This window comes from Dendropsophus ebraccatus, chromosome 13 (assembly GCF_027789765.1).
Source record: "Dendropsophus ebraccatus isolate aDenEbr1 chromosome 13, aDenEbr1.pat, whole genome shotgun sequence".
In the NCBI taxonomy this organism is placed as follows: domain Eukaryota; kingdom Metazoa; phylum Chordata; class Amphibia; order Anura; family Hylidae; genus Dendropsophus; species Dendropsophus ebraccatus.
In genome coordinates, this window is record NC_091466.1 from 73,639,348 (window position 1) to 73,659,410 (window position 20,063).

Genomic DNA, 20,063 nt, shown 5'->3' on the forward strand with positions numbered 1-20,063 from the left:
CACTCAATTTATAAATCTTGGACAAATGGCAACAAATCATTGTGAGAACTCAAAGCTGAGCTGGAATTGGTTGCGATCTGTGACAAATTTGGGCCATTGTCTATGATGGGAGACTGTTGTTTGGGCTGTGTTCTCACATTCTCAGTTTTGTGTTCACAGAATTATAGTCTAATTTAGGTGTAGGGAACCTTGGCTCTCCAGCTAAAGCTTTGGCTGTCCAGGCATGATGGGAGTTGTAGTTTTGAATCTGATGAAGCCTGGTAATGCTGATCACATGGCAAAGCCCTGGTATGTATGTATATATATATATATATATATATATATATATATATATATATATATATATGTATATGTAATATTGTGTGTGTGTGTAAACACTCAACAAAGGTGAGAACACAGCCTCCCTCTCATAATGACAATCTATGGGAGGCTCGTGCGCCTCCTCTCTTGGCGTTGAACAATAAGCATGTTCTCCGCCGCAGAATTCCGCCACTTTTGCTCCGTGTGCACGGAGCCTTAACCTGTGTAGGAGTGGGCATCCTGTTAAGATGACTCCAAAAGCGCAATAAACAATCCCCGAAATATGCTGTGAGCGAGAACCAATGAGTATCAGAAAAAGACGTACAAACTGCAAAAACTTCTTAATGGGCATCATTGGGAAACCACTAAGACTGGAGACTGGTGGTTGTGGAAGGACACAGAGGAGAAAGCCACTGCTGTCCACAAAAACCTAATGTGACCCATGTCCTGCGTGATGAAGTGTATCTGGATACTGCACAATGCGTCATGGCTGTGCTCAACTAAACCAAACCTGCACTGCAATGGGTGCACAAATTCATCCACATGCCGGGGCAGTTTTGTCAGCATGCGGCTGTGCATTGTGTGTGCAACCTCAATGTTATGGATGGATGAGATGAAATAGGACTATTTGGAGGAAAAAGAATGAGCCACATGAACACTGAAACATGGTCGAGGGAGCATTGAGGTTTTTTGGCTGCTTTGCTGCCTCAGGGTCTGTACACCTTGTCCTCATAGATGGAGCAAAGACTGTAAAGGTGTATGAGACCATTACACAGGAGAAGGCCGGGGCAGCAGCCCGGGACCCAAGCCGAGGAGACTGGTCACAAAAGTTAAGATTTGGAATTGCCAAGTCGGATTCCCGATATTGACTTTATTGAGATGCTGTGGCCCTACCTGAGGATGGGGGTGTCCCCGAGGATGGGGGTGTCCCCGAGGATGGGGGTGTCCCCGAGGATGGGGGTGTCCCTGAGGATGGCGGTGTCCCTGGGGATGGCGGTGTCCCTGGGGATGGCGGTGTCCCTGGGGATGGCGGTGTCCCTGGGGATGGCGGTGTACCTGAGGATGGGGGTGTACCTGAGGCATCCTTTTTTTGAACTGCCGCCCAGTTCCCATGTCGTGGCTTACAGAGGGGAGATCGTCACGCTGGGGCTGGCGGACCTGCTCCTAGTGCCTCACACCTGGCCGGTGCTCGGGAATAGACCGGTGTCGTGCATGGGAACTGGGTGGCAGTTCAAAAAAAGGACGGCGGCAGAAGGTAAACCAGTAACCGAAGTACTAACTGGTAAGTAAATAACGTAAAATAACAAATAAACAGATGGGGTCTAGTTTATGGTGCTGAATAGAGTTTACTTTTATTGGTTAGTTAAGATGGCCTTATACCTGTATTACGCTGCTTTTTCGCCAAATATTCCAGTAACTGTGATTCTGTGGAGAGTGTTAGTAGCGATGGCTATTTTATACCCGCACCAGAAATTAGAGTTTAATGTTATAATTTCTTCTCTTATGGTCGGTAGTCTATTGTATAAGCTGTTTTTGTTCTGATAAGTTTGTTGGACTCAATGTTCTGAAGAGTCAAATTTGAAGTTATAATAATGGGAAGTATATTATATAGTTTGTATAGTACACTAGTAATTCTGCTACTTTTGAGTTTGGACATTTCCATGATAACGTTGCTGGTATAAGGGAGACTTTTTGAAGTGACTTTACAGGTTAGGCTGGGTTTACATATATAAGTTTGCATCAGTTGCATTTTTTTTTTTCTAAAAACTGATGCCACAACTGATGCCAAAAATGCATCAGTCGTCATCAGTTTTTCTATCCTTCTTTTCATTAAAAACCACTAGTTCACCGCTGCATATTCTGAACTGTCCCATTCAAAAGAATGGGATCAGTTCAGTGATGCGTTTCCCTCCGGTGCTTTTCTCCTGCGCCGGAGGGAAACACCGCCGCACCGCCGGACATATGTAAACCCGGCCTTATAGTGACTAGATTCTCAAGAAGGGTTGTTGATTTGGGGATTTCTTCTGATTTACCAGATATAGGACCCTATTCCACCGGCCAATTATCGTTCAGATTATCGTTAAATCGTTCGAATCTAAACGATCATCGTTTATTTGAATAGCAGTCAACGACCAAACGAGAAATCGTTGATTGTTTAATAAGACCTGGACCTATTTTTATCGTTGCTCATTCGCATTGAATAAGAAGTCGTTTGGTCGTTCGCAGTAGTGACGAACGCAATAGTGACAACAAGACGACTGCAAGAACGATCATAAGTAACGATTATCTTTTCATGTAAATGGGCGAACGATTTCAGGTCTTTCGTAATAGCGGCCGTTTGGATCGTTTATCGTTAACGTTTATGCGAACGATAATCGTCCGGTGGAATAGGCCCCATAGAGTCAGGAAGGAGTCTGACCCCTGAATTCTACATGCAGCCCCAGCCTTGGCAATGTTGATGAAGTGCAGGTACTTCAATAGGGACACAATAGCCACAGATTTTGGATGGTTTCACACATACGTAATATGCTCACATTTTCTTGCATCCATATTTGTTTTTTATGGAGGATTTTTAAATTGCAAGTACAAGTATACATAGGTGTAACACTACTGGGTGGCAGCACCTGGTGGTGTCTCGATTCTCATCTCTTGTGGCGCCTCCTGGCTCTCGCTCCTACTCTCCACCGCTGCCCTGTCCACTCCTCTGCTGCTTTCCATCCTGTTTCGTCCCTTCAGCGGCTGCTTCCTTCTCCCATCTAGAGCTTCTGTGCCACCTTTGTCCACTAGAATGCATGGTGGCACGCTGTGGATTTAAAGGACCAGCCTGTCCTTTCTTGTCTGTGCATTGTTGCCTTCCTGCATACCTGACAAATGTGCCTTTCTGCAATTCTGATTCTCTGTGTATCCTGACCCATGCCTGTTCCTCGGTTTACACTTTCTGACACCATAGCCAACATAGTAGACACTAGATAAAGAAGGACCTGACTAATGATCTGGGTCATCAAACCAACAGTTGTGCCAGGACTTTCAGCTGTAAATTGGTGGATATGAAGGATGATACTGGTCATGTGATTTACATTATTCTTGGGCACTGCATTAAAGGGGTGCTCCGGCCAAGCTTACTTTGTGTTCAGCTCTGCTGTCAGAAGTGTGAGGCCACGGCATAGCCGCGTTTCAGCACCGCCATTGTGTGCCGTTATGTCGGATGCAGTGGGCGTCTATTGTTCCATACTCTATTGTTCCATACTCTCGCAATAAGGAAGAGTACGGCTCTACACTGTATGGCACCTAAGCGGTGTGCCTGAGGAGGAGGAACAATAGCTGCCCACTGCAGTAAACAACATGGCGCACAATGGCGGTGCTGGAACGCAGCTGTGCTGTGGCCTCCCACTTTGGACGGCAGAGCTGCACACAAATTCAGCTTGGACGGTGTACCCCTTTAATCTTAAAGGGTATGTCCTTGGAAAGACATTGATAAAATATTGCTAGAATATTCCATAAATGGACCCCACTGATCACTAAGACCTACTAAGCCAGTTGCTGGTTATGTTTTGGCTTTCTCCTACTGTCAATAGTCTATCCCGCAGTACATGTTATAACATATATCCAAAAGTATGGCCAGCTGCATCTGACATGGACTAGACCAAGCTCGGCCGGGATACAGAACGAACCATTCGTAACATGTTTCCCATGAAAATAAGTTTAACCTGTCAATACGTATAGTGATAACATCTCACATTCATGTGAACCGTCTCTCTCCATCGCCTACACGTAGGTTCCCAGGCTTTGTGCTTAGTTAATATGTAATTCCGGGTTTGTAGCAAAATTATCAAAGTATAATCGAAACCTAAAATGTCAGAATTGAAAGTGATATTTGGCTGAACGTTTGCACTTTTTTACTAGAATGTTCTTGTTCAGAGTCTCGGCATATTCCTGGTGGTGGGTGGAATCCTTACTCCAGGAAGGACGAGTTGCGGATGTTAGAGCCGGAGAGTTGTTAGTAGCCGGATGGCATCACTGCTGAGCGGCCGGCACTGCTATTAGTGTAGTTACAATCCGACTGACATCCCAGCAAGGTTATATGTTTACATGATATAATGGACAAGTTGAAACCTTGTAGACCTCTAAAGACGTTAACAAGGCCTGCCAATGATGATGGCGCGGAAAGCATAATTCAGCTATAAAACCTGTTTTATTAGGATGTATTTTCAGGTTTTATGGGCGAAATGTTCTCTTGTTGGATAAGCGTTATATAAATAATAGTATAAATCGACCTAATAATAACAAGGGGCTCATGCCTATTTCCGTACGATAATACAAGGACTGTAGACTTATATGAGACTTTACTGTACTTCTCTATGGCTGCAATTACTTATGGATGTTCTGTCTGTATAAATTTAATGGAGAGAATACATGGTTACATGGTGTGCTCTATCACAGAGTATTTTCTCTAGAGGTGTCACTTTTACAGTATACACTTTTCTGCTTCTATACAAGTTACACCTTCTGCTTAAAGTGAATGTAGCACTAGGTATATCGCTTGCTGTGTTTTTTTTGTTTGTTTTTTTACATGAATAGACTGGCGCCGGTGTGGGGATGCCAGTCCTTATTTTGAACTGCTGTTCGGTTTCCGTGCATGGTGGCAATCTGTTACCAAGCATCGGCCGGCCATGAAGCACTGGCCCCCAGTGTGACAAAACCCCCTTCTCTCTGTGACGTGGCTTATTACAATCACAGAGAGGAGGGGAGATTGGCATACCAGGGAATGGTGGGCCCATCCCCAGTGCTTTATGCGCGGCCGGTGCTCGGGAATAAACCGGCACTGTGTGCGGGAACGGGCGGCGGTTCAAAACAAGGGCCGCGGCATCGGCATCCCCACACTGGTGCCAGTCGATTCATGTATAAAATACAAAGCAATGTACCTAGTGGTACATTTGCTTTAAAGAGGATGTACCATCAGGTACATCATCTTTAATGTGACCCACAGAACGGCGGGAAGCCTGTGCCGCGGTCCATTTTTTTGAACCGTGGCTCAGTTCCTGTGTACGGCGCCGCTCTATAAACTGGTACCGTGCTGGAGTTGAAGCACTGGAGGCAGGCCGGCCCGTCCCCAGTGGGAGGAATCCACCAGCCCTCTATGACGCAGCTCCATTGATTCTAAAGGAGCCGCGTCATCGAGGGGAGGGAATTCCCTCCCACTGGGGACAGGCCGCCTCCTGTGCTTCAGCCCAAGCCCTGTACCCGTGGATAGAACAGCGCCGCACACAGGAACCGGGCCGCGGTTCAAGAAACGGACCGTGGCACAGGCTTCCCCTGATGGTACATCCTCTTCAAGGCATACTTTTGCAATAAAAAGTATCAAGTCACTTAACACTTGATATGTTGGGTTGTAGTCATGTATACCCCATGTCTATATACATGGCTAAGCATATGCACAAAGAGGTAGCACATCACAAAAATACTTTATTATACCAATACAAAAAATATCATCACATAAACTATGCAGGGGTAAAGCAATAAGGGAGACAAACCCCAAACACTACCCTACATTAAAAACACTTAAAATGTCAACATGAGACCTGCCGGCGTACCAGCAAGGTCTATACAACCACACTGACCCCGGACCGTATGAATAATATTAAAGTATAACAAAGCTGCCTAAGCAGAGTCCCTATGGCATATAGCATCACAGAAAGTGGTTCAGATATTAGGTAGAAAAATGAAAACGATCACCATATACAGTCCTTAGAAGTAGGGAGCGGGTCAGATAGGCAAAAGTCACCCCGCGTGTTCCGCCGCCCAGCGGCTTCCTCAGGAATTTTGCAAGTGCTTTGCATTAGCAAAATTGCTTTCTTCTGAAGTCTGCCCCGTTTCTTTCCCTGTATAGTCAGCTCATTGCCTAGATTCCCGACCACCACTGTGTGTGATGCACTTTAGTAGTTGGGACACTAAGTATGTTCTTTCACTCCCCTCTCCCCCTGAGCTCGCGCATCTCTCCAGAGCTTGGATTTTCCCTGGAGACTTCTAAGCTTTGTGGGAGACCTAGTGATGCCGAGCTGATTCAGCTCTGTACTGCTGCCTTGGAAGTAAGCGGGGATGCAGTGGTGTGGAGTTGATTCCTGGGCAGATAGGATTAACCCATGTCCTGACATTGTTAAAAAAAAATGTACATTTGAGTTGAGCTTTTGATAGGTCAGGGTCCAAGTATTCAGACACCCACCAATCTATAGCTTTAGCTGGGGAAAGTGTACGGTCATGTGGTATGCTTCACGCCAAATATTTTATGGTGGATCACTAGGATGTGCCATACAATTTGTTGAGTTCCAGCAGGGTCTCCCAGTATTTTTAACAAGGTGGCACCCAACCCAGTAAGGTCTCACCCTACAGACTCTAAAACAGATGCAAACACCGTCTAGTAATAGAAGGATGATGTAAGTAGACCTATAATTGGAAAGCTTGTATTTATTGTTACCTATCCCACAATTACCATGAGCATTACTTTACATAATAATACATCTCCGAGGGGATCATTTCCATCTATTTTGTATAGTAAATGACACAGTAACCATAATAGTATGAACAGTTAGCAGGTATCACAGGTAAGGTTAAAAGTGAAGCTAAACATATACATCTATAGGATGATATCTACATCTACAGACCTCTCAATAGTAGTTCTTTGAAATTTTAAGAAAATATCCATCTGACTCCTTGGAATAAACTTTAAAGTGCTTTTTTTTTTCCCGCTTTGATGTTGCCTGCACTTACTGTAAATGCCCTGGAGAAAGGATTTGTCATAGTTCTCAATTATTTTAATAGGCCAAACAAAATGTCAAAGAATAACTAAAGAGTGAGCTGTGTGTACGTAACGTCGTAGCTAACAATAACCGAGATGAAAGGCCGCACACTTCCCGCCATTGTGATTTCCATGCTCATTGCCCAGATCTGACAGAAACCTAAAACAACAAATAGTGGAGATTGTTGGGGATTAGATACGATGTTGGTTTCATGTTCTTCATGTTGTTGAATTAAATTCATGAGAGGAAGCAGTGTACTTTCCATCAGGTGTTGGTAGAGATCTGTTCCTATATTAAATGCTTAAAGGAGAAGTCCTGTGGAAACTTTTATTAAAGTAATGTATTGCTCTCCAAAAGTTATACAAATCACCAATATACACTGATTAGGGGAAATGCTTATAAAGTGCTTTTTTTCCCTGCACTTACTACTGCATCGAGGCTTCACTTCCTGGATAACATGGCGATGTCACTTCCTGGATAACATGGTGATGTCACTTCCTGGATAACATGGCGATGTCACTTCCTGGATAACATAGTGATGTCATGACCCGACTCCCAGGGCTGTGCAGGCTGTGGCTGCTGGAGAGGATGATGGCAGGGGGATGTTCAGTGTCCCTCCAGTGCCCTGTGTCGCTCAGTGTCTCTTTGCCATCACCCTCGCCACAGCCCGCACAGCTCTGGGAGTCGGGTCGTGACATCACCATGTTATCTAGGAAGTGACATCACCATGTTATCTAGGAAGTGACATCACCATGTTATCTAGGAAGTGACATCACCATGTTATCCAGGAAGTGACATCACCATGTTATCCAGGAAGTGACATCCCCATGTTATCCAGGAGCAATCCTGTGTTCTCTGCAAGGAAGGTCAAGCCACAGCCAGACATCTCTAACTCTGGCTTATCTCTCCCAGAACAAAAGGGTTGGGCAGTGATTTTTCATCAGACCATACCCTATCACGAAAATAAGTAAGTCTGTATATTTATGCTTCTTGTACAATAAGTGTTGAGCACAAAGACCGCACTACTGGAAACCGGGATATTCACATAAAAGAAAAGACCAGATTGCTTTAGCTCTCTTTAAAATTCATACATTTATTGTTAAAAGTCTTTAAAATAACCGAAGCGTTTCGAACCAAGCTGGTTCTTGTTCATAGTATATGGGTCCGGATAAATAGAAAATAGACATTGATCATGGAGTCACCATAGAGTAAGTGAACTTTTATGGAACTTCTCTGTGGGAGAAGCGTGCAGGTGATGCCACTGACAGACACTGACCGATACAGCGGAGTCACCTGAACGCCTCTCCCACAGAGAAGTACCATAAAAGTTCACTTACTCTATGGTGACTCCATGACCTTTTAAGATGTTGGCACCATTTTAGTTTAAAGTGTAACTGTCTCTTTTTTTTTGTTTTGTTGCAGAGATCAATAGTCTAGGTGAAACTTTGTAATTGGGTTTATTAGGCAAATATACCATTATCTGCATTCAAAAAGCCTTTCCGCATGTCCCCCCCCCCTCCTCTCTTTCATCCACTGCTCATTATCAGGAAATCTCCACTCTTTTACATCAGTCGAGCCCTGTCTAATCTATGGAGAGGGGAGGGGGAGGATGAGGGAGATTAGTCACCAGCAGAGAACAAAGGATTACACAGTGGGAGCTGTGTGAAAGCCAGTATTCAGAGGTCAGAGAAGTCAGTGCTGACTAAAGAGGAGATAGCCCGGTGATGTAGCTGTAAATTAACTCTTTGTTGTCCTGTTTTGGGGCCTCATCTCCCTCCACCCCTCCCCTCTTCATAAGAGAACCATGAAGACAGGGGGGAGAGCTTCAAATAGCTTTTTCATGATAAAAATGCAATTTTTGGCTAATAAACCCAATTACAAAGTTTCTTAAAGTCGCCTGTACTATTGATTTCTGCAAAAAAAAAAAAAAAACAACAGTGACACTTGAATCTCTGATTAGTCTGTAATCGATTTCTTAGAACATCATTTTTTTCCCCCCTAGATTGGAGTCGTGGGTTTATCAAACCTCGGGGCCTCATATTTGTCGGAAAAGCCTTTCTATATAACCCAATAATCCAGACACAAGCCAAAAAGAGGAATGTCCCTGCCCCTGGCAGGCCAGGAACACTAGGTCTTTGCTCAAAGCTTGGCATGAAACGACGTGCCATTCTGCATGCTGGCGCATACACAGAGCCAAAGGCAAACGTTTGGGAAGAACAGGTGAGGAGCTTGCGTATACGTGTCAGTAGGTTTCTCTCTCTGAGAACAATAACACTGGTGAGTATATATATATGAGTTACCTCCCGGCGCTGTCTGACTCTTTATGTATAAATGCATCTTTGTGTGTCTGGTGCACCTGCTCCAGCTGCTTACAGTTCTTATGCGCCTTCCGTCTATTTTGTCTACAATGCAAAATTATTAAAGGCTTTTTCTATAGGTATTTCCAGGTTTTTATTCTGCACTAAAAATTTTATAAGATTAACCATTAAAAGGGGAGTTCACATTAAAAAGAAAGTGTGTGTGTGTGTATATATATATATATATATATATATATATATATATATATATATATATATATATATATATATATATATATATATATATATATAAATTTTTATTTTTTTTTTTTTTTTCAAATCAACTAGTGCGAAAAAATGACAGATGTGCCAGTTCACAAAAAAAATTCTTGTAAATAAATTGGTGCCAGAGATTTCTAATTTACTTCAATTAAAAAAAAAAATCTCCAGTTTTCCAGTCTTCAGCTGCTGTATGTCCTGCAGGAAGTGGTGTGTTCTTTCCAGCCTGACACAGTGCTCTCTGCTGCCACCTCTGTCCAGGTCTGGAACTGTCCATGGCAGCAGTAAATCCCTACAGAAAACCTCTCCTGCTCTGGACAGTTCCTGACATGGACAGAGGTGGCAGCAGAGAGCACTATGTCAGACTGGAGAAAATATACCACTTCCTGTAGGACATACAGCAGCTGATAAGTACTGGAAGACTGGAGATTTTTTTAATGGAAGTAAATTAGAAATCTCTGGCACCAGTTTATTTACAAGAATTTTTTTTTTTTTGTGAACTGACCCTTTAAGGCCTTAGCTAAAACCAACACTGCACTGCAATGTCTTTATACAGAGATATTATAGAGTTATTATAGTGACACTTGTAATGTTTGATATATTTTTAGGGATGGGATGATCACTTTTTTGTCTTTTTTTGGGATATTGCGTCAATGATTTAACTTTCAACCCCAAAATGTTTATTTGACAGGTAAAATGAAGACCCAATTGTTGCTTCTTACCTTTACTTTGGTCCTGCAATCTGCCTACTCTGTAAGTACAACCTACATAAGTAGTAGTTAAGTTTTATAGTATCTCACCAAATAGAATTGTTGTCGGGAAGAACAATACCAGTGCAGTGGGGGACCAAAAAATTCTGCAAAAAGTTTGTATGTTTGTTTGGATCTCTCCTTGGGATTCTCCACCATTGACCTTAGTCGAGTTCATTCACCAGCAACAGGAACTAATATCAGTAATAACAAGTTCTTTAAAGTGTTTCCAAATATGTTGACACTATATAAAGGAATAATTATGTAAGCCCATTTATTAATATCATACATTTTAAAAAGCGTTTTTTTAATTCTTGCTTTGTTCTTTTAATGGTTATTTTTTCCATAGGTCTTCATGAAAATTTAGCTTAGTTTCTCTTCTTCAACCTCTGCAGCCTCTTTGTAAGCTCTGTTTTCTACACTTGTACACTGTCTACGCAATATCCCTCTGGAGACTTATCCTCTAAGGTTTCCCTCCCCCCCTGTACACTATATAAGCTAGTGTGTAATCCCCCTCTCTGCTGCCATCTCAGTAGCAGCTAAATGGTAGGAAATGATTAATGAAGACAGTTTACAAATTTTCTCTATTCAGAAACCAAACAAGCAATGGAAGAATGTTCAAAGCAAAGGTGTCCAAAGCTTTTAGGGCATTAATGTAAGACATACACAAACAGTGTTTTAAAAGCTATGACTGTCTCCCTTATCAGACTTGACGAAATAAAATGTCAAAGACCTTTTAAAGGTCACAGCTTCTCATCCAACTTGATAGGTGTGTTCGGGGGTGGGGATTTTGGGCTGAACTTTTCCATTTCCTCCCACAGTGGAGTATGTTGGCTTAGATTTATACTGATCTGTGGTTTTGGTCCATTATATGCTGGGTTGGATGGTCTCTTGAGGTCTAATACAATTTTCCTTTTCCACGACTGACTGGTTGTTACAATTTAAAGCACACCTGTCAACAACTTTTTGCTGTGATAAATGCAGTGTATAATAGGGCTTCTTAACCTGAATCAGGAGATATAACTCTTATGTCAATCAGTCACTCCAGCGCTGAGATATAAGCTTTAGATGTTTCTTGCAAATTAGCACATAAAAGCCATAGGGTGAACCTTTACTTGCAGGTATGGGGCATTAGTTAACGCTCCTATGTTGGATTGAAAGACTTACCATTGCTAGGCTTTATTTCCTAATTTGCAGGAAACATGTAACACTTATAGCTCAGTGCCGGAGCAATGGATTGAGATAAGAGTTAGATCTCCTGATTTAGGTAAGAAGCCCTATTGTACACTGGCTTTATTTTAGTCAGCAAAAAGCTGCTGACAGGTCCGCTTTAGTAGGCCAACCCCATCCATGGTCATCTTCATCCACCACTCTGTTCCTCTCCTTCTCTTCTTATTAATGTTTAGGGCTTTGCTATGTTACGCTCCATTACCTCTTGTCTTTTAAAGCCATGAAAACACAATTGCCAGACAGCGGTGTATGAATTAAGTATTAGTGTGGTTAAATTGCCAATGTTTTCCTAGTGCTTCCCGTATTTTTTTTCCCTTCCTACCGCTCTGACATCCCACGATGTAATCTCTTTTTATCTCAGTAGTTCAGGTAATTACTTTGCAGTTAAATTTTCTTCCAAAACGTGAGATCATTTCGCCTGTGGACAATGTGTGTACATTCCCACACAAGTTCTAGCTGTAAATGCTAATCTATGGGGGGTGTTGGCAAGAAACCATGTGTGTGTATGTAATATATACTACGCATTATAATAATGTAAGTAACAGAGCTTATGATTTCCTTGCAAGGACACAATTACAAGAGGGGCACCTTAGAAATAAATTTTCAAGGCCCCAAAGTTTTTGACTTCTGAGGCTTGCATAGAAGACATGATAGGCCGCATGTTGGAGCCTACCACTATGGGCCATGATGTCTCTTCTATGATGTTCGGCACAGTGTCCTCTATTTCATCTTCTTCAGGACCATATAGCAGGCTCCATTTTTTTTCTAGTTCTAACCCCACATGGTGCTTATACTACTGAGAGAGTCTTTTTGTAGAAGAGACCAGTTTGGTTTCTCCCTTGGTTTGAACATCTTGTTGTTTGATGCTTTCCTCTCTATGACTTTTATGTTCACCTTTTTGTATGCTTTCGTCTTGCACTGATATAGTACTTTTATAGTAAGGTCATTTGTACCGATTACCTAACATGATGTATTTTACAGGCCAGTAGGCATAAAAGACAGAGTGATTTCTGGGATAACTGGAGTGACTGGGGAGAATGTAGTCGTTCCTGTGGTGGAGGAGTAAGTTTCAGAGAGCGTCAGTGTTACTCTCGCAGGTAAGTTACTGTTTCCAACCATTATACTGTCTTCTTCTTGTCTAGTGTAGTGTAGCGATATTTTTGCAGATAGAATCGAAGAGCTGTGCCTGAGAGGGTTTGGGAAACAAGTGGGACAATTCCAGCAGGTGTAGATTTGCGAGCAGGTGTAAATCTTGATAAATGAGGCGCGGAAAGAGGCCACGCCTCCTTCCTGCCTCATCACGCCCCCGCAAGCTCCGCTAGCCCACCCATCGGGCCAGTGGGGAGCACAGGAGGCGTACACCAGGGAGGAGGCCCGAATTTGCACCTTCTCCCTGGCGTACCCTTCATAAATCTCCCCCTAAATGTTAACATAGTAAATATTCTTCTCTTCTCGTTTCATTTGGAGCTGAAAATACAGCTGTAATATTGTAATATGCAAATTCCCAAAATAACAACACCAAAGAAGCCCAAAATAGGTAACAATAAACCTCCCACGTCCAAACACGTTAAACCAGACCAAAGACGGATGTATAGGAAAAAGTTTTAAAAAAATTATATAATATTGAATCACAATCATATAAAACACATAGCAACAAATAGACAAACAAGGCTACCAGTCTGTTTTTGGTTTGGTTTAAATTACCGAAATATCCAAAATAAGTTGTTGTTGGAAAGTCTTATTTTAAGGTATTCCTGTCTCTTTTATTGTGCTTATATGGGAACTCTATTTTGGTTTCATCCCAATATTGCAGGAACGCCCAGACAAAGTCAAATGCAGTCAAGGCAAACTCTTCTATATTTTTCAAAAAAAAGTTGCCAAAGGTGTTTTTCTCAGCCGCACAATAGTGCTAGTACATTGGATATAACATTTGTTATTGTGGCGTGTGGGAGTGATGTCATGTAGTTTCGGCATCACGCCCACGTGCCCCCAAACATCTTAGAGGATCTTCTTAATTAAATACCTAGTTATCACTAATTCCAGCACTTTATTATTCTCTGTGCACCGCATGAAATGTCTGTGTTCTGAGCTCCCCCGAGGCTTCATTCCCAAGGTAGCTTGTTATGGAATGCCAGCTGTCTTCTCAACTGTAAGCCTTGTAAATCCATGTTTTGTATGGCTGGCTGTGGCTCGGAGGGATGAGCTTTCATTACTGGGTACAGTTCTTGAATAGGCAGTGACAAAACAGCAGCTTATCTGTACTCAGCACAGCAATAGTAAAAAATATAATTATCCTATACCTTATAATGTGGGCGGCCCATGTTCTGAATGATGCCAAAAACAAGCACATTGCCGCATTCAGGTTCTTACTTGTCAGCAAAGATGCCCCTGCACCCTAATTTTCTGTTGTTCAAATAAAAATCTGTCTATTGTACAACTCCCTCACTGCTCTCTCTCTCGCACTAATTTATTGACTAACAGGGTTGGGTTACCTTTTTAGCCATGGTTTACTAGAGGTTTCCTCCACAGGGGTTTTTTTCCTCCTCTGAATGCTTGAGGATGACTGAGTTGAGGATTTGCTGCCATTTTCATAGCTTTTGACTGGACAGGGATGGGTCAGTTTACATGTTTATTTTCTCACCCACCCCGGCTGCCTGCCGTTTTTACAGTTTTTGAGACTTCCCCTTTAACTTTGGTTTGGCGATTCAGAAGTTGAAGTTGCAGACAAGTTATGGTGCGCTAATTTTAACTATTAGAGGACGTTAAACCTCATGGTGGTGATTAGGCTGAGCTTTGAAAGTGGCCAGCTTTAAGGATGATAGTAGTGGTTAAGCAGTAAGGATCTTGGGTAGGGTTATTGGTGCCCCTAAGGTGTACTGACTCTAGAACTGTAGAATGCCAAGCCAAGAGCACGCCACCGCCTCACTGCTGTATGGCCAGTTCCTGTATGTCAGACAGCTGGGGACCTTGCAGTATTGTGAATCCCAAGGGCCAAGCACTTCACCTGACTCCTGATGGAACCTAACCTAAACCCACTGATCGAACGGCGCCGGCACGGGGAAGCCGGTGTCATGGTCCGTTTTTTGGACCGAGGCCCGGTTCCCGTGCACGGCACCGTTCTATGCACCGGAACCGGCCAGTGCTCAAACCGGGCCGCCCCGTTAGAATGAATGGAGCCGCGTCATACAGGGGAGGGAATTCCCTCCCACTGGGGGCGGCCCGGCCGGCCTCCAATGCTTGAGCACCGGCCGGTTTCGTTGCATAGAACGGCGCCGGCCTCAGTCCGAAAAAAAGGACAGCGGCACCAGCTTCCCCGTGCCGGCTCCGTTCGATCAGTGGCTTCAGGTTAAAGAGGATGTATCTGGTGGTACATCCTCTTTAAATAAACTTGTGGTCATTTTGATACCCAAAAAGTGTCCCACTCCCCCATGGTGGTGATTGGTTCCCTTTTAAAGTCCCACGAAAGTTAAAAAAAAAAACTGCAGGCAGGAGGGTGCAAGAACATAATAAAGAATTTATTCTTACCTATCCCCGTGCCCTCATAGCACCGCTCTCTGAATCCTCCCGGCTCACTGGTACATCATGGTCTGGCTCCTGCTGCTGCAACATCACGGTCCCTTTCCCGGGACTTTTCCTTTAAGGAAAAGTGGGGTTCCACTATTATACTAGGGGGCTTTTTTTTTTTTTTATACCAAATAGAATGCAAAAATATTTGTTTATTTTACCCACTATCCTGCATTTTGTGTAGATTTAGCTGAGACTTGCAGCTCAAGTCCCTACATGCCGCCTTCTAAAAGCCAGGGCTACTGAATATACTAGTACAGGACTGCTTATATACAGTGCTTGTATACAGAGTATAACCTACACTAGTCTCTTATGCTTATATAATAGCTGTGTATTAATCTGTCTGTGTGTATGTTATGTTCTTTCTGTAATGGCCAGAGTTTTCTCCAGATATTTGGATTTCCTCCTGAGGGGTTACTTGCGCTTCAGCTCACATAGAAACTAATAATAGTGATATAACCTACGCACAATTCATTTATTCATCTTATTAGAATTTAAATTGGTGGAAAGATCTGTAAATCTTAGAAACTGGGAGAGGTAACTGTGAGGAATCTGCTAGAAATATGTAATGTGCTGCCCCCTAGTGGTTCACTATTAATATAACTATACTAAAGCCATAGTATTATTATCATGATTCTATATTCCATTCTTCTATAGTAGTAGATGCTAATAATCTGCTTCCTTGCTCATGATCAGGTTTAACTGTGTTCTAGTGAGTGCATGATCTATCCATGATCTAGTGAGTGCATGATCTACCTATATAGTGCATTTACATTGCTTTTACTGACTTGTCATTTTGGTGCAGTGTTCTCACTAGTTTGCCATTTTTCTTCTTCCTTAGGCCGGATGGGGGATCCAATTGTATCGGACCATCTAGAAACTATCGCTCATGCAATGTGCAGGTAAGGTCCATGGAAGAGCAGTACGAGTGAAACAGTCTCACCACTCTGTCTTGGCGTCTGCTCACACCATGGCCGCACCGTGTTTGCTTCATATCAAATGGATAAAAACGATCATTGATATGAAGCATCCATAAATACACAATGAAATGATACTTTAGAGACTGTATCTATTGCTCGTCCCCTTTTATAATATACAGAGCTGATGGTAGTGCTCTCTCTCTCTCTCTTTTTATTCCTTCTCACAGGAATGTCCTGAAGGGTCCCGAGATTTTCGGGCAGAACAGTGTTCAGAATATGATGGGATGGAATTCCAGGGGAAAAGGTACAAGTGGCTGCCTTATTATGGAGGTAAAGAAATGGTTAAAGCACATTTAGCTAAACATACGAAAAGTTATGTTTGAGCAGAGTACCCCTTTAATTATTAGCCTTAAAGGAGAAGTCCAGTGATAATTTTTATTAAAGTATTGTATTGCCTCCCAAAAGTTATACAAATCACCAATATACACTTATTACAGGAAATGCTTTTATAAAGTGCTTTTTTTCCCTGCACTTTCTACTGCGTTAAGGCTTCACTTCCTGGATAACATGGTGATGTCACTTCCTGGATAACATGGTGATGTCACTTCCTGGATAACATGGGGATGTCCCGACTCCCAGAGCTGTGCGGACTGTGGCTGCTGGAGAGGATGATGGCAGAGGGATGCTCAGTGTCCTCCAGTGCCCTGTGTCCCTCAGTGTCCCCCTGCCATCATCCTCTCCAGCAGCCACAGCCCGCACAGCTCTGGGAGTCGGGTCGTGACATCACCATGTTGTCATGTTATCCAGGAAGTGACATCACCATGTTGTCATGTTATCCAGGAAGTGAAGCCTTGATGCAGTAGTAAGTGCAGGGCAAAAAGCACTTTTTGTGCACTTCCCGTAATAAATGTATACTAGCAATTTGTATAACTTTTTTTTTTTTGGGGGGGGGGGGATTTCAATACTTTAATAAATATTTTCACCGGACTTTTCCTTTAAGATTGATGTAACTATTAATGTATTGTGTGATATAAATTATTAAACCAGAACATAAAGCACACTCCACATATTTTCTATTTTAAAGCATCCAATAAGTGTGAGTTAAACTGCATACCCAAAGGAGAGAATTTTTACTATCGACACAAGATGGCTGTGCTGGATGGGACTCCATGTGAACCAGGCAGAAGAGACCTCTGTGTGGAGGGGGTGTGCAAGGTAGGACACAATTCCTGTTTAACATAACTGTGTTCCTTCCCTTAAATTTCTTAACCCCTTCATGTCGACATTAATATGTCTACAAACGTTCCTGCCGTGGAGGGGTCTCAATGTGTGCGGCACTACTTTCAGTGTGAGCAGCACCGTACACATTTAAGTGCCAAGAGGCGGCCCACTGATAGGCAGCAGTGATCACGGTCTGCCATTAACCATTTAAACTATGCGATTTATACCAATTGCTGTGTTTAAGGTGGTCAGCGACAGGACCCGTTCTTGTCGCTGACTTCCTTAAACACCAACACTGATCAGAACCTTTGCGGTATAACTGTGGTGGTCCAGATTAGTTTCCCTGACTGACAGAGAAATTATAATACTTAGCTCCGCCCTGTTGGATGGTCGCTCTGCATCTTGTCTGTACATGCTGAGCGCCAATCTCCTGAGTGCTATGCAGTACCCCAGCATTGATCAGTATAAGCAATCTAATGATTGCTTGTAATAGTCCCCTAGGAGGAGTTAAAAAAATGTAAAAAAAAAATATATTAAAGCCCCTTCACCATTAAGTTTAACTTGCCCCCTTTCCAATTTTACAGATACATTATTAAAAATAAATAAAATATACTTTATTATAAAAAAAAATTGCATTCAAAAATTCCCATTTAAACCATAATGGTACTAATAAAAACTATAGGTCATGTTGCAAAAAAATGAGCCCCCCAGCCAGCCAGGTGGAAAAATAAAAGCGTTTCAAAGAGCGTGGCTCTTAGAAACCGAGCAGGAACATTGTGTTTTAAACAATTTTTAGGTTGTAATAAATTTCTTGTCTTGCATCATCACAACTTAATACATTTCATCAAACCTTAAAGTCCAATAAACCGACATGCATGTAAAGGAAGCTGTTAGTAACTATTCTGGGCAAAGTAGTCAAGTGGGTGGTCCTGCTCAGTGAGTGGCAGCTCTTATTTATATATACATTTACACACAGATTTCTGTCTCTTAGTAGAACCGCCCACATGACTATTTAGATCAAAATATGCAAAGATGAGTAAATGAGAACTTATCCACAAAACTCTACATCAATCTGCTCATCTCCTCCTGCTCTAGAAGATGTAGAATTGGCTGAATCTTTAGTGTGACAGATTCCCCCCCCCCCCCCCCTAGATACACTATAGGCACGCCACAATGCAGACGATACCATTCATGTATTTTGTGGAGTTTCACAGTGGCAATAGTCGTCTTATGTCATTTTTTTTTAAATGAAGGTTTTAACTACATTTATATATCCCATTTGTTCACTTTCTCAACATCATAATATTATATGGACCCGTGACATAGACGGTAGGTTGTGATAACGTAATGGATTCATCCAAAAGAGAGGACCGCTGCCTGGTATGTGGAGGGGATGGGAGCACATGCTATGAAGTCAAAGGATCTTACGAGTCTCCTACACTATCCAAAGGTATGAAAGCCTATATTTCCATGTATAATTCATTGAACTTTTTAAAGGGGTTAATTAAAAGTCTTCCCTCATCAATATTTTATCGCAACTTAAACTGTGATCATGGGAATATGTAGCCTGTTATATTACGGGCATCTCCATTACCTTCCAACAACACAAAGTGGCTCTCTCTACTCGCAAATCTATTCTATGCTCTAACAACACATCTAGTGTGAATCGATAAATAAGTAGTAGAAGAGGGGGGAGGAGGGGTATGTAGCTGCAGTGTCTCTTTGCTGTGAGAGGGGAGGGGGAGCAGCACAGGAGACTTCTGATCATGACACGAAAATAAAGAGTAGATGGTGGGAAAGCCACGTTTTATTACGCATAAAGCTATACTTTCATGATGGGTAGGTTTTGCATTTTATACTTTTATGCTCCTCTCCTACTCTACTATCTTAAGACCTCATCATTGATCTTCCAGGGTATAGTCAGCTGTTCACCATTCCAAAAGGAGCCATCAATATTCAAATTAAGGAAGTTTCACCTACAAGGAACTTTTTAGGTAACAAAAATTACAACACAAAGTTCAACCGTGCATTAATAAATCCATGGCTTATCCGGTCTTCTGACCTATCATAACCATCTTTGCAGCTGTGAAGAACGCACGTGGGGAATATTACCTGAACGGACATTGGACTATTGAATATGGCCGTGCCCTTAATGTAGCCAACACTGTTCTCAATTACTACCGGGGGACTGAGGGCGATCTGGCGCCTGAAGTACTGACCGCCAGAGGGCCGACCACTGAGCCTCTAGTTATTGAGGTATCTAATAGGTCTTGGTTTGCTAGGTTATTTTTGTTGTTGTTGTTTATCCTCAAGAAAAATGGTGCCAAATATATCTCTGCTGCATAGAATTACTGTGGTTACTTAAAGGAGAAGTTTGGCCAAAAGTATTTTTTAATATGTTATTTCTTATGGAAAGTTAGAAAAATTCCTAATGTACATTAATTATGGGAAATGCACATATATGGCTATTTCCCTTAATTTAGTAGATCATGGAGTGTTCAAATTCTCTCAAAAACTGTGACGTCACAAATCAGGTGTAATTCCTATGGAATATCCAGCAGGGGGCGCAGTATATTTAGAAGTCTATAGACTGTATTTAAGTCTATGGAAGATGTAATGACAGCAGGGAAGTGAGTTGAATGTGCGGCGGTGGGGGAGGCTGGGGGATTGGTGATGGGGACCAGATCTGGGAGGTTACCGGCGGGTGGG

At 42.5% G+C, this 20,063-nt stretch overlaps 1 protein-coding gene across 3 annotated transcripts in view; it reads left to right on the top strand.

Moving 5' to 3' along the window:
- The window catches only part of PAPLN (papilin, proteoglycan like sulfated glycoprotein), a 61,624-nt gene that overhangs the window by 14,380 nt on the left and 27,181 nt on the right, over nucleotides 1-20,063 (top strand). For 2 of the 3 annotated variants that reach the window (XM_069949749.1, XM_069949751.1), the window contains exons 2-10: nucleotides 9,097-9,314; nucleotides 10,362-10,423; nucleotides 12,631-12,746; nucleotides 16,055-16,115; nucleotides 16,361-16,463; nucleotides 17,218-17,348; nucleotides 18,681-18,804; nucleotides 19,268-19,348; nucleotides 19,438-19,610. In XM_069949749.1, the coding sequence (XP_069805850.1) occupies nucleotides 10,367-10,423; nucleotides 12,631-12,746; nucleotides 16,055-16,115; nucleotides 16,361-16,463; nucleotides 17,218-17,348; nucleotides 18,681-18,804; nucleotides 19,268-19,348; nucleotides 19,438-19,610 (846 nt within the window). In that variant the 5' untranslated portion in view covers nucleotides 9,097-9,314; nucleotides 10,362-10,366. Of the gene's footprint in view, nucleotides 1-9,096; nucleotides 9,372-10,361; nucleotides 10,424-12,630; nucleotides 12,747-16,054; nucleotides 16,116-16,360; nucleotides 16,464-17,217; nucleotides 17,349-18,680; nucleotides 18,805-19,267; nucleotides 19,349-19,437; nucleotides 19,611-20,063 lie in introns of all 3 variants that reach the window. The other variant, XM_069949750.1, reaches the window with a different exon arrangement.